This window comes from Crassostrea angulata, chromosome 10, assembly GCF_025612915.1.
Source record: "Crassostrea angulata isolate pt1a10 chromosome 10, ASM2561291v2, whole genome shotgun sequence".
Classification (NCBI taxonomy): domain Eukaryota; kingdom Metazoa; phylum Mollusca; class Bivalvia; order Ostreida; family Ostreidae; genus Magallana; species Magallana angulata.
The window spans coordinates 4,107,347-4,118,669 of NC_069120.1; the positions used below are offsets into that span (position 1 = coordinate 4,107,347).

Here is an 11,323-nt window from a genome sequence, read left to right on the forward strand (position 1 = left end):
AGCCTCCCGTGATTTAGCGTAAATGTAATGCACATGCGCAATATTTTAAAATCCAAAATCCAGATGATTTCCGGATTTTTTTAAAAGGAAATTTCGTTGATTATTAATTAGCGAAGCTTGATTGAGAAAAAATAAAAACAAATTGGTAATTATCAAGTACCAATGATGTTTAAAATATACATAACAAAAGACAGTACTCTTCCGATTTCTCGGTATTAAAAGCAAAAATTCGAGTCTATTATTTTAATATAGTAGTATAGATAGGTAATGAGTGTTATTTAAAGACGACCCAAACATGGAGCAGGTGTAAACGGTTGGAATTTTGGATGATATATTATTAAAATGTTCCCGAATCATTGAAAAGTAAAAGCTAGTTGTACGAGTTATACCTCGTTTGTTCGTTCATAGAAAACCGGTGTTTGCGAGGAAAAAAACTAAATGAAGCATAGATTTATTGTTTGAATTTTTAGAATTAACTTTTGTGATTCTGATTTTAATATAAAAAGCCTTAGGTAATTAGGTAAGTTTAAAAGTACCATTGAAACTATAAACTATAGAAATGTTATTTGAGTACCTAATAACAGTACTAATTATCAGTAATAATTATTATACATATGGTCCAAATATAACTTTTCATTATAGTTATATAGTAAATGGGACAAAATAACTTCACTATGAAGTCATAGAAGAAAATCCATATAAATTTTAGTCATAGTATATTACAGACAAAATTAATAATTTTAAGTGAAGTTTTTCATCGTTTAAAGAAATGAAATACTGCAAGCAGAGAACCGTAAACAAAGACACTATTAACTCTTTTCAACGTACAGCATTGGCCAAATATAATTGGACCATATAACTTATTGTATTCATTTTTTTCTTAAAGAAATAAATAATTACTTTATGGTCGTGAATATTAAAGGACCAAAGAAGTATAAACTTATTGTATATGTAAAGCAAAAAATTTCAAACTACATAGTTATAATATATGAGAAAAAATAGCCTCTAATAATAGTTCTGATCTATCAGGGAATAATACAATTATTGCCATTGGTTATTCTCATATATATATATATCAGGACCAAATAACTATGATCAATTATAATAGTATGTAAAAAAAAAAAAAAAACTTTTGAATTAATAAAGGATCAGGTGTTTTTTTTTTGTTTTAGTATAATACACAAGGATCAGATATTCTTAGTTGCAGTTCATTATCATCAGGCAACTCTACATTCCAACTAACTATAACTTACTCGAAAAAACGTTTCAGATAAAAATATTTTTTAGCATATTCATTGGTTATTTTCCCAACGACCAACATCTACAATGTAGAAGAAAACTTCTGATTCATCTAATTTTTCCATATAAGGCCATTGATTGCATATGTCGTCTTTTTGATCTCTTGCATATAGTTCCGAGTTTGCTCTGTCACATTTACTGTAATGAGATATTTAATTATACATACTAGCGATGTTCACTTCCTGCGATGCATGTATCAGCCTCCACGAGCTACAACGGGATGTTGCAGTCCCACTCATTTTTGACATCTTTGGTTTCGCCGGAGGACCGCTATATTGCTATTTGATATGGATTTTCCCCCCACGAGTCTCTATTCGTTTCCTGAGACTTTGTATAAATCGTTATTTCTTTGAACCAGAATCCCCTCAGATCTTTATCAGTCCTCGGAGTTTCAGAGTAAAGCGTAAGTAATCTTTCTAACAAACTGACCAAATCCGTTATCTTTTTTACTTTGTAGAATACAAGTAATCTTTTTTTAATGAACGTTTATATTTTGAATTTGATATCTGTACAAGTGTCTAGTTGACTTGTAGGTTATTTTTTGTTGGCATGTCAAATTAATATTTGAGCTTCCTATGGAAGAGGGGGTCACATTTCATAGAAAATGTTGCCATCTGTATTGTATGAATTCGGCATACTGTAGATAATGACGATTTATGCAAACCCAATTTCGTCAAATGCGTCTCTGTGACATTACACCTCGATACATCGTCCAGATCGTTGGATTTTTGCAAGAAGTGGCATTCAATACATTTGTCACTACGTTTTTCCAAAAAGCTAGTATTTATCGTATCCGTTTAAAATAAAACATATGGGGAACAGTTATGCAGAAGTTTTAACTAAGTAATTCCAATTCATGTTTTCACTACATTGAGTACGTGATAAAGATCTAAACCTATCTTGCAAATTAAAGAGATCAAGAGCAAAATGTTTAAACAACGATATTTCCATTATTTTGATTCTTTAATACTCTTGATGTTTAACAGTTCTATGTTTTAATCTACGCGGATTTGCAAGATTAGAAGCTGTGCGTAATAAAAAAAGGTTGAGTCGTTGACTTGCTGTGACCTTGAGAGAAATCGAACATTGCCGTGTTTATTGTCACAGCCGAGGACATTTTATACGGCGCTATATCAAAACATTTTGAATTGTTTGAGGTCCACGAGACAATGATTGCACCCTCATTCCGACAAAACACTGATCAGTAATTGTCTGACTTCTATACTACTTCCGGTAAAAGAAGACACATGTCAATCAAGCAAGCAGGCAAGATATGGCTATTTTCATAAGCTAATTAAAGAAAAAAAAAGAACTCTTTCTGGTTTCACTACAACATATATTTTCAATTTCAGCAGAAAAAAACCTCAAAATAAATTGTTTGAACAATATCTTAAACTAATGCAACCCTGTTCCAAATAATTGAAAGATAGCAAAGTTACTTCCTATATCTTCACAAAGACCTAATCTTAGACAGGTGTATAATCACACCTAGTTGATCACAAAACGTTGATTGAGACTGTAACTGGACAGGTATTGAAATATTTGCCGTCTGGCAATCTTTTATTCAACACTGAAGGACAATCAATTCCCCATCTTGATCAATAGCCGCCCGAGTGTGGTACGTCTTTTTGTAACCACCTTATACTCTTTATAAGAATATTTTTATGCAATACTACTTTAAAATGTCTATTGGCCCAACGTCTCAAAAGTATAGTACATAGTTTATGAAAACAATTAATCAGCTGATTCGATTACTAGAGCTGTACTTGATTCTTCCCAACTCGTTCCCAACGCCTCTCTGCTCTTCCTATAGGCACTTTAAGTTCGATTTTATAGCACATTAACACATCCGTTCTTTTCTTTTGAACGACAGAAGGCAATTACTTGACCGCATCATTCCTGGCAAATATGTTGGTCCTGATTGACTAACTAAAATATTAGTATGAAGAACTAAAAACAGATTATCCAACTTTTTTTTACATTGTAACTCCATGATCTGAAATATCCTGATATAGAAACTACATTTAATAAGTGAAATTTCTGTGAGCAAATTGATGCTTATTTCTGGGATATTAAGTAATATGGTCTCGTTTGGATGACAAATACAAAAATATATATGTACAATCCTCTGTCAAAAAGTGACAGTCTAAAAACGTTTGAGCTTGTACGAAAAACAAAAATCAAGGTTTGTCAGCGAAAAGACATCACTTTTTCGTTCCTTTTACTTTCAAAGTCTTTAGTTACAAACTGATTACTGCTTCCTTTCGTGAAAAGTACTCATTATCTTCCGATGTGTCATCTGAAGGAAGGGGAGATCTGGAGAACGCAGTGTTGTGACAGGAACGGGGAGGGGTAGACGGATAAGGCACGGATTTGTAGAACTGTTGTGGAACCGAACAGACATTGAACGATTGTCTTGGAGCTGGAATTGATGAAAATACATGGTTTCTTTGTCTATGTGAAGTCATCAAGGTCGTCCATGCTGTGAGCAGTAGATCTTGGTGTCAGGTGTAGGCCGTTATTGGTTATGTTTCCAACCTTTTCTAGAGGTCAAAGCCTGGAAGCATCCCAATATATAGTTTAAGTATCTTTAAATGTTTCTACATGATTTTCTTTTATATTAAACTTCATGAAATACGCTTGCTATTCTGGCTACTGTCAAATTTTATAATGTTTTGTTTTTGATCTGATAGCAACATGTATTAAATTGGGATGTGTTTTGTTTGGGTTTTTTTTTTTTGTTTTTTTTTTGGGGGGGGGGGTGTTTTTTATTGTTTTGTTTTTTTTGGGTTGTTTTGGGGGGTTTTTTGTTGTTGTTTGTTGGTGTTTTTTTTTTAAAACAAGAGCCATGAATACAAAATCGATGTTAATTTCTTAAAGTACATGTATATAAATCTGCTCTCCTCATTTCCCTCAACATTACTCGCACAATCATAATACGATGTCAAAGATAATTATTCACGAAACATACGGAGAGAAAAGTTAAAAAAGACTGTGTAATCGATATTCAAATGACATTCGATATTCAATCATATATATGAAGAAACAAATTACTTGATTGTTTTATTCATTATCATAAGCCTGTTATTTCCCGTTTCGTATCAATTTGATGCCGAGTGGAACCAAAGGTATTCATAAAAATTGTTATTTGATACAATATGTAAAAGCATTTCTTCAATTACAAGTTGTTTTGGTGTCCCATGGCTACCAGAAAGGTTGAGCTGGCGCACCATCAAACACGCGAATTGTGTTTATGATTAGTCTGTACAAAAATTCTGATTTTAAATATCAATGATAAATGTAGAAGAATCCGCTGAAGGCGAGACAGAGATCAAGTCATAACAACAATGAGCGGCGCAGCTCTCCAGTCACAGAGTCCAGGTCTGAAATGTTTGTGTAAAACACAAACTTGGTTGATTAGGTTGTCGATCAGTCGGTGTTAATTTTATCAAAAACTAGTATTTGCACTAATTCCGTAAAACAAGATTATGTTGTCAAAACAGGAAGGAAGCTAGCTCCAAAGTACACGAGCTCTCTTGATGTGTCCCAGGAGGGGCTTCGTCGTTTGTTTGACGATATGCATTTTTAATCTGTGCAGTAATGTCAACTGAGATTCAATTATAGGTTGTCAACGGGCCATGAAATATAAACTTGTTGTCTTTTACACCGACGTTTTAAAGACGTCTCTGTTGGGTTAAAGCAATTTGTACATATTTAAATTGTTGCCATTGTTAAACATTCTTCTTGATGTGCAATTTCATTATTTTTGCTGATCTTGTAGAAATAAATCATGCATTTCTTAAAGTTTACGATGAATTGTACTTCAGCTTGAAGAGAGTGGCTGGTCAATAAGTCATATAACCAACTTTAGTTTTCAGAAGTTTCTTTAGCATCAATTTAGCAAATGATTTTTATTTACATATTTTCACAAACCTTCATATTTTAAAGCTGATGGTATTCTGTTTTTTCCATAATTCCTAATTTTCATCGTAGGCACTTCATCTGGAATGCAACGAGATGTTTTTCATTTTATGTTTTCTTCCCATAATAGTAAATGTGTCCTTTTGTTGATTCCTACTATTCTTTTTCTGCTCTATAGTCTTCATATTCTTTGGAATACCCTTCTGGGTTTTTTAAATATATTTTCAATACTGTATTCGCCACTACCTTTTATGTCTACCATAGTTACTTATTATTTTAATAATTGGAATCCTAAGGTTGCTCAATTTTTACTGTTATGGAATAATTATTTCTGCTTTAATCAGTCCTCAGCTATTTACATTCTTTGCATCTATCTTTGACTTTATTCTTGCTGGTGTAAATTACCTGGTCTTTTCACTCACATATTGAAACTTTGATATAAACAAAACAATTAAATCTGTGGATTGAAAGTCTTCTTAGGATGATGCAAAGTCCAGTCTTCCATATCTTTCAACTTGACATCGTCCCTTGTTTTCATCACCCAGTCTACCTTAAGGAGGAAAGGAAACACAGACATTATCCCGGTCGTTACCAACAACTACTCTGATATTTCATTTTCATTGATAAATTCGATGACTCCACACTTAGATTTTCTTAATACGGTTAATAATCGTTCGGCATAACAGCTGATCACTGATTAGATAGCAGTCATTCCACGCCGGTCCTTACATCTCTTTTATCACTGTTATATTTTACCACGAGGCTCTTTTTCCTTGTTTTTGAATAGGTCTCTACCTCCCAACTCTGTTACATATTTTCACTTCTCTAGTTGTGTTAGTTTCTATGTCTACTTTCAGTGGTTCACTTTTTTTATATACTCCTGCTATCTCTCTTATTGTTCATTTATTTCTCCATCATATCACCTCACTGTTGATCTTCACCCATAGATGTCTTTAATTTCTTCTGTCTTCTCGGTTTCATTTTGTGAGTCGATTTTGTCTTTCCCGTCCAAAACCTAATAGAAAGGCCTGTTTATTTTCTAATCCTATCATCTTTAACTGTTTTCAGTCCCCGTTCTTATCTAACACTCTACCAGACTGACTTCTCTTCAACACCTACCATCGTTATGATATGCAATTCCTTAAATTCATTTTCAGTAGCCTTTTCTGCATCTGCAACTCTTTTTTCCATCCATTTTTTTTCGTTCTGAATAGCCCTTTTTTGCTTTTCTGTGTTTTATTCTATACTCCCCTCTTAACTTCTATTTAAATTGATCTGATGTTGCATTCTCTAGCTTTTCTATTATTATCATTTTTTTTTTTTGCCTTTGCCAAATTTCTTGGGTTTTTGTTTTGTACAATGTAGGTAAGAAAGCCATTACCCATTATCATTTTCTCCCTTTTCGTGCTATGTTAGAAATTCTTCTAAGCTGGTGTTTTTCTCTTTCTCACGAATATATAACACCATGTAATTACAGTTGCATTTTGTTTTTTAAGTCCTTTTCCCGTCATAATCTGTCACATCTCTTGGTGCCTTTTTGCTTAGATCTCTTGGTACTTAAAGACATTACTCTCTTGGGTTTGGATTTCTAAGTGCTTCAAATAGTATATACTACAATAGTGCCTTTTGAGTTAATTAAAAAATTATTCAAAATAGCCAGCTCCTCTTATTACAACCTACCATTATTTACATGTACAGCTCAATCGCCACTTTCTACCTGATTACTATTATGTAAGCTTCCATCACTTATCACACCCTTTATTTATACCTCTGTCAGTGAGCATACAGCCAACAGTTGTCTGATGACTTGGGTCACTATGGGTATTCTTTTGGCGTTTTAGTCTTTTATCCCCGAAAACAAAACGGCAGAATATTAAAACACACAGAAGTTTTTAAATGACAAAACCATCCATTGACTTGTGCTGTCAAAATGTGTGACAGCAAAACTATACAGATTAGGAATTCGGAACTTTGTATTTTTACAAAGGTCGTGTTAAAATATGTGCAGTTCTCTATTCATATTTATTATTGTGCATGATTTCAAAAACTATTAAATGTAATGAATTTACTATGTCTTGAGTTCAATTGACGATTGTTCCGGGCTTGGACAAAGTTTTAGAATGCGAAACGACACTTCTCCAACCTTATACCGATTTCTGCATGTATAGTTTTAATTATGCTTCAAGACTAGCTTCTCAAGAAAACCTGGTGGATACAAGCACACTGGATCTAATTATTGTTTAGATCAAGTCATGACAGCAAAATATTGGACCCTGATCGTGATTTTCATTAATGCGCTACGCACATTGATGAAATTTTCCATCTAATTTTCCCCTTTGATATCTTGATCAAAACAGTGTATATGAAAAAAGTTATTTGATTTAATCCTTACTGTTTTATTTGTTTTCTTGTTTTTTACTTTAACACAAAAATTTACGTTTCTCTTGTCCAAATGTTGATTTTATCATGTTTAGGGGTGTGTATGAATACACATTAGGCTCACATAATAGTCTTGTGAGAAAGATGATATTTCTTTAGACATACATGTACACAAAGGTAGGCATTTGCTTCATGGAAACCAACGTAACTATACTTGTTGTGGCATAAGTGAGGTGCGTCTTTACATTACTGTATTTACACCGATAATATTGTTGGGGTTTATTTTTTTTTTGGGGGGGGGGGGGGGGAGGGGTTGGGGGGATGATGTTTATAGTGGAAAAGATTTAGAAACATTTTGCCCTCCGGCAATGCAGATTTTTTTTTAAATCACCATAACACTAATTTCTGCTCGTATCGAATTAATTCCCGTAACCTTGCACCTGATTTTTTTTTTTTGGGGGGGGGGGGGGGTCAATTTAGGTTTAGTAATAAACTCTTGGATCGGATAAGAAGACCATAATGCATAATAATGTGATAAACTAGGTACCTCTACTTACACTAGTGTGATAATTGGATATAGTTTATACTCGACATAATTATTCAGCTTTGTGACCGGGAAAGATCCACGTATTTTATATTAATAACATAAGGAGGATTGATCTGTCGCACATTGTTTACACTCGCGCAAATTTTTGCAGTGAATTGCTATTGATGAAACAATTTAGGTAAAAAAAAAAATAGTTTCCGACACGTGAAATTATTGGTCAAGTTATATGTCTATCATAAAATCTTACGATACGCACATTGATAATAATCAACCTAAACGCTCGATGTAGTCCGTGGATTTATGAGAGCAAAAAGCCGATATGACAATTGTCAATCAAGGCAATGGCGGCTTCTGTTCGGAGACCCTCGGACTCAGTCCACGCCCAGTCGCTACCGCCAGGCAATTGACTTGATAAAACCAAGATTTGTATTCGCTCAGCGCGTATTGATCACTCTACTTAATACGGCATGCAAATTAACTGATTCTTTTTCTCCTTGATCTTCATTCTACCACTCGTTATGTTTGCTTTGATCCCGGTCTAACACAGAGAGGCGATGTAATGGCCAGTTTAAGTACTTCTGCTCGGTGTTTGCTGTAATGGGATCTTTTATATTTTGCAGAAGATTATGGAGGTGGAATCCAGAGCGCGCGGAACCTTTTGAGAACGAGGAGCAAAGGCCTTGCTCGTGCTGGTCCCCAGAGGTGACACCCTCCACTAAAATGGCCTTGATAGAGCAAGGGGACACGGCGGCGCCCGAGAACTGCCAGAGACTTGTCATACTGGGCTCCAGTAAAGTGGGCAAGACCTCGCTGGTGTCGCGATTTCTGAACAATAAGTTTGATGACGGATACACGCCAACCATTGAGGACTTTCACAGGAAGATTTACCGTATCAAAGGAGAGGCATACCGTCTGGACATTCTTGATACTTCCGGCAACCATCCGTTTCCCGCCATGAGGAGATTGTCTATTATTACAGGTAGGGTTTTTCAATATTTTTTTTTTAATTTCAAATGTTTACCGTCAGCCTGTTGTTACCCGTACTTTTCATCAAATCATGACAACGATTTTAAATGCGACAAAGAAATTCTTGAAAAGAAGTTGAACAGCAGATCGTCAAATAAAATGATATTTATTTGAGCGCTACAATTTAAATTACACTTTAGTACTAGCGAGTCGTTTTCTGTATCTTGTAGAAGCCTTAAATATAGCAATTATGTTAATGAAGCAGATTTTGCGCTTTGATTTGCAAAACTTGTATGTATAGCAGAGGAAAATACAGAAGATATTATAGTAAACGAAGAATGGGAGGGCTTTCCAATTGTGATATCTGTCATTTACAGATATTAAGATACGTGTTCGTGTTTTATCCAAAGACATTCGCTGTATTTCTCCGTAAGATTATTCCACTTCTTGTAACGATGGCACTTTTTTGTCTTTAGGTGACTTGTTTCTTCTGGTGTACAGCATCGATAACAGAGAATCTTTTGAAGAAGTTGAACGTCTCTGTCAGCAAATACAAGAATGCAAGACGCAGTGTAGAACTCAAACAGGGGAACGTCGCCGGAAGTTCGGAATCCCCATCGTTGTCGTTGGCAACAAGTGTGACCGGGAGAAATCGCGCGTGATAGACCCTTCCGAAGCACTACATCTAACCGAAGTGTACGAGAACTGCCAGTTTATAGAAGCGTCTGCGAAGAAAAACATTAACATCGAAGAATCTTTTACTAGAATTTTTGACCTGGGCAACCTTCCGCTTGAAATGAGTCCATCCTTACATCGGAAGGTGCATCCTTTTTACGTCAGCGGAAGTTCGTCACCGACCGGAAGAAGGGGTATGTCCATCAGGAGAAAAATGTCCGATGCATGTGGGACGATTGCCCCAAACGTCAGGCGACCAAGCATCCGAACAGATCTCATGGTTGCCCAGATGAGAACCAAAACGTCCGCCATTTCCAAAGCCGATGTAAAGGATAAATGTGTTATTCAGTGATTGCTTTATCAATCTGACAAGATTGTCTCTAACGTTTTGCCAACAGTTCATCTATACGCATTCTTGTGTAAAATGGTTTTGATACCTCTGATATTTTTATGAATAATTAGAAAATATATCAATTTGAGATTGATTAAATTCCTTCCAACAAAAGCAAGAACAAATGTATTTTAACATATCATCGAATTTTATATCCAATTCTAATTCAGTGAGATTCGTTTATAAGTATCCATTTTGGAATAGTAAGGACTTTGGTTTTTTTATATCAACGTCGTCACTCTTACTGCAACCAATGAAATGCAAACGCATCCTCTCATGTTGACTGCAAATTAATGATGTTGGATTCAAATGCAAATAATTGGTAATTGCGCAGACAGTTGTCATTATTTCTGAAATCGAAGAAATTGCTTTTAAGACAAGTCCTAATTTGATTAATAGAACAGAATTCAAGCGTCACTCTCAACCTTTATAAACCAGGCTTTGATTGTTTGGTCTGGACCAAATTGCCTAAATCAATCAGCGCTCTACGACATTTAATTGAAAGAATAGCTGTTTGCCGAAGAACACACGTTAAACAAGGCAAATTAATTCATCTCTTTGTCACAAGACAAGCAATAAGCATGGCGTCGGGGATTTCCGAGGTAACGACTTCTTCAGGTTTACCGCTCGCTTGACATCAATAAATAAATTATCATTCGAACACGAAGAAAGACGTTGCGAGGGGTTTAAGGAAAAAAACATGTTCATTGTATGAGTTCATCGCCTGATTAGCTGCGGTCATGTGACACGGAGGCTTTATTAATACGTTATTGCAGGAAAAGTAACAGGTTCCTCCTGAGATAATTTAATATTTACGTACAAACTACTCGCCATAGGCTACACAGTGAGCACCTTTCAACAGGCTCTATACGTTTTGTGCACGAAATAAAATCAATATATTCCAACTAGACGTTTTTTTCAAGGAATATTGCAGATTAAAGAATAATTAATTATCTATTTAGAGTTTTTGTGTATTTTGGTGAAAATCCGAGAAGCAATTACGAAAATTGACTGCAACGTGATATGGATACAAATGTAATATTATTACACGTTTCTACTTCAGGACTTGTGAACGTTTTCACTTCAATGCAGAAAGTTTTTTACTGCATTAATTTCTTGTCTTTGGTTTTGAGATATAAAATTTC

General features: G+C 34.8%; 1 protein-coding gene across 2 annotated transcripts; it reads left to right on the forward strand.

The window, feature by feature from the left end:
* Positions 1-1,555: 1,555 nt before the first annotated feature.
* Positions 1,556-10,266, forward strand: LOC128166659 (dexamethasone-induced Ras-related protein 1-like). 2 transcript variants are annotated; one of them, XM_052831955.1, is made up of 3 exons: positions 1,556-1,702; positions 8,767-9,125; positions 9,589-10,266. In XM_052831955.1, the coding sequence occupies exons 2-3, from the start codon at positions 8,867-8,869 to the stop codon at positions 10,137-10,139; spliced, it is 810 nt and encodes a 269-aa protein (XP_052687915.1). In that variant the 5' UTR covers positions 1,556-1,702; positions 8,767-8,866; the 3' UTR covers positions 10,140-10,266. The 2 variants fall into 2 exon arrangements, with proteins under 2 accessions (XP_052687915.1, XP_052687914.1); XM_052831954.1 differs by lacking the exon at positions 1,556-1,702 and having other exon boundaries at positions 8,537-9,125.
* The last annotated feature ends 1,057 nt before the right edge of the window (positions 10,267-11,323 follow it).

Bases quoted from the DNA above. Each gene is read 5' to 3' on its own strand.
- LOC128166659 (XM_052831954.1), top strand. From the start codon at position 8,744: ATGGGATCTTTTATATTTTGCAGAAGATTATGGAGGTGGAATCCAGAG. The intron at 9,126-9,588 runs GTAGGGTTTTTC...TTTTGTCTTTAG, and splicing joins GAGATTGTCTATTATTACAG to GTGACTTGTTTCTTCTGGTG.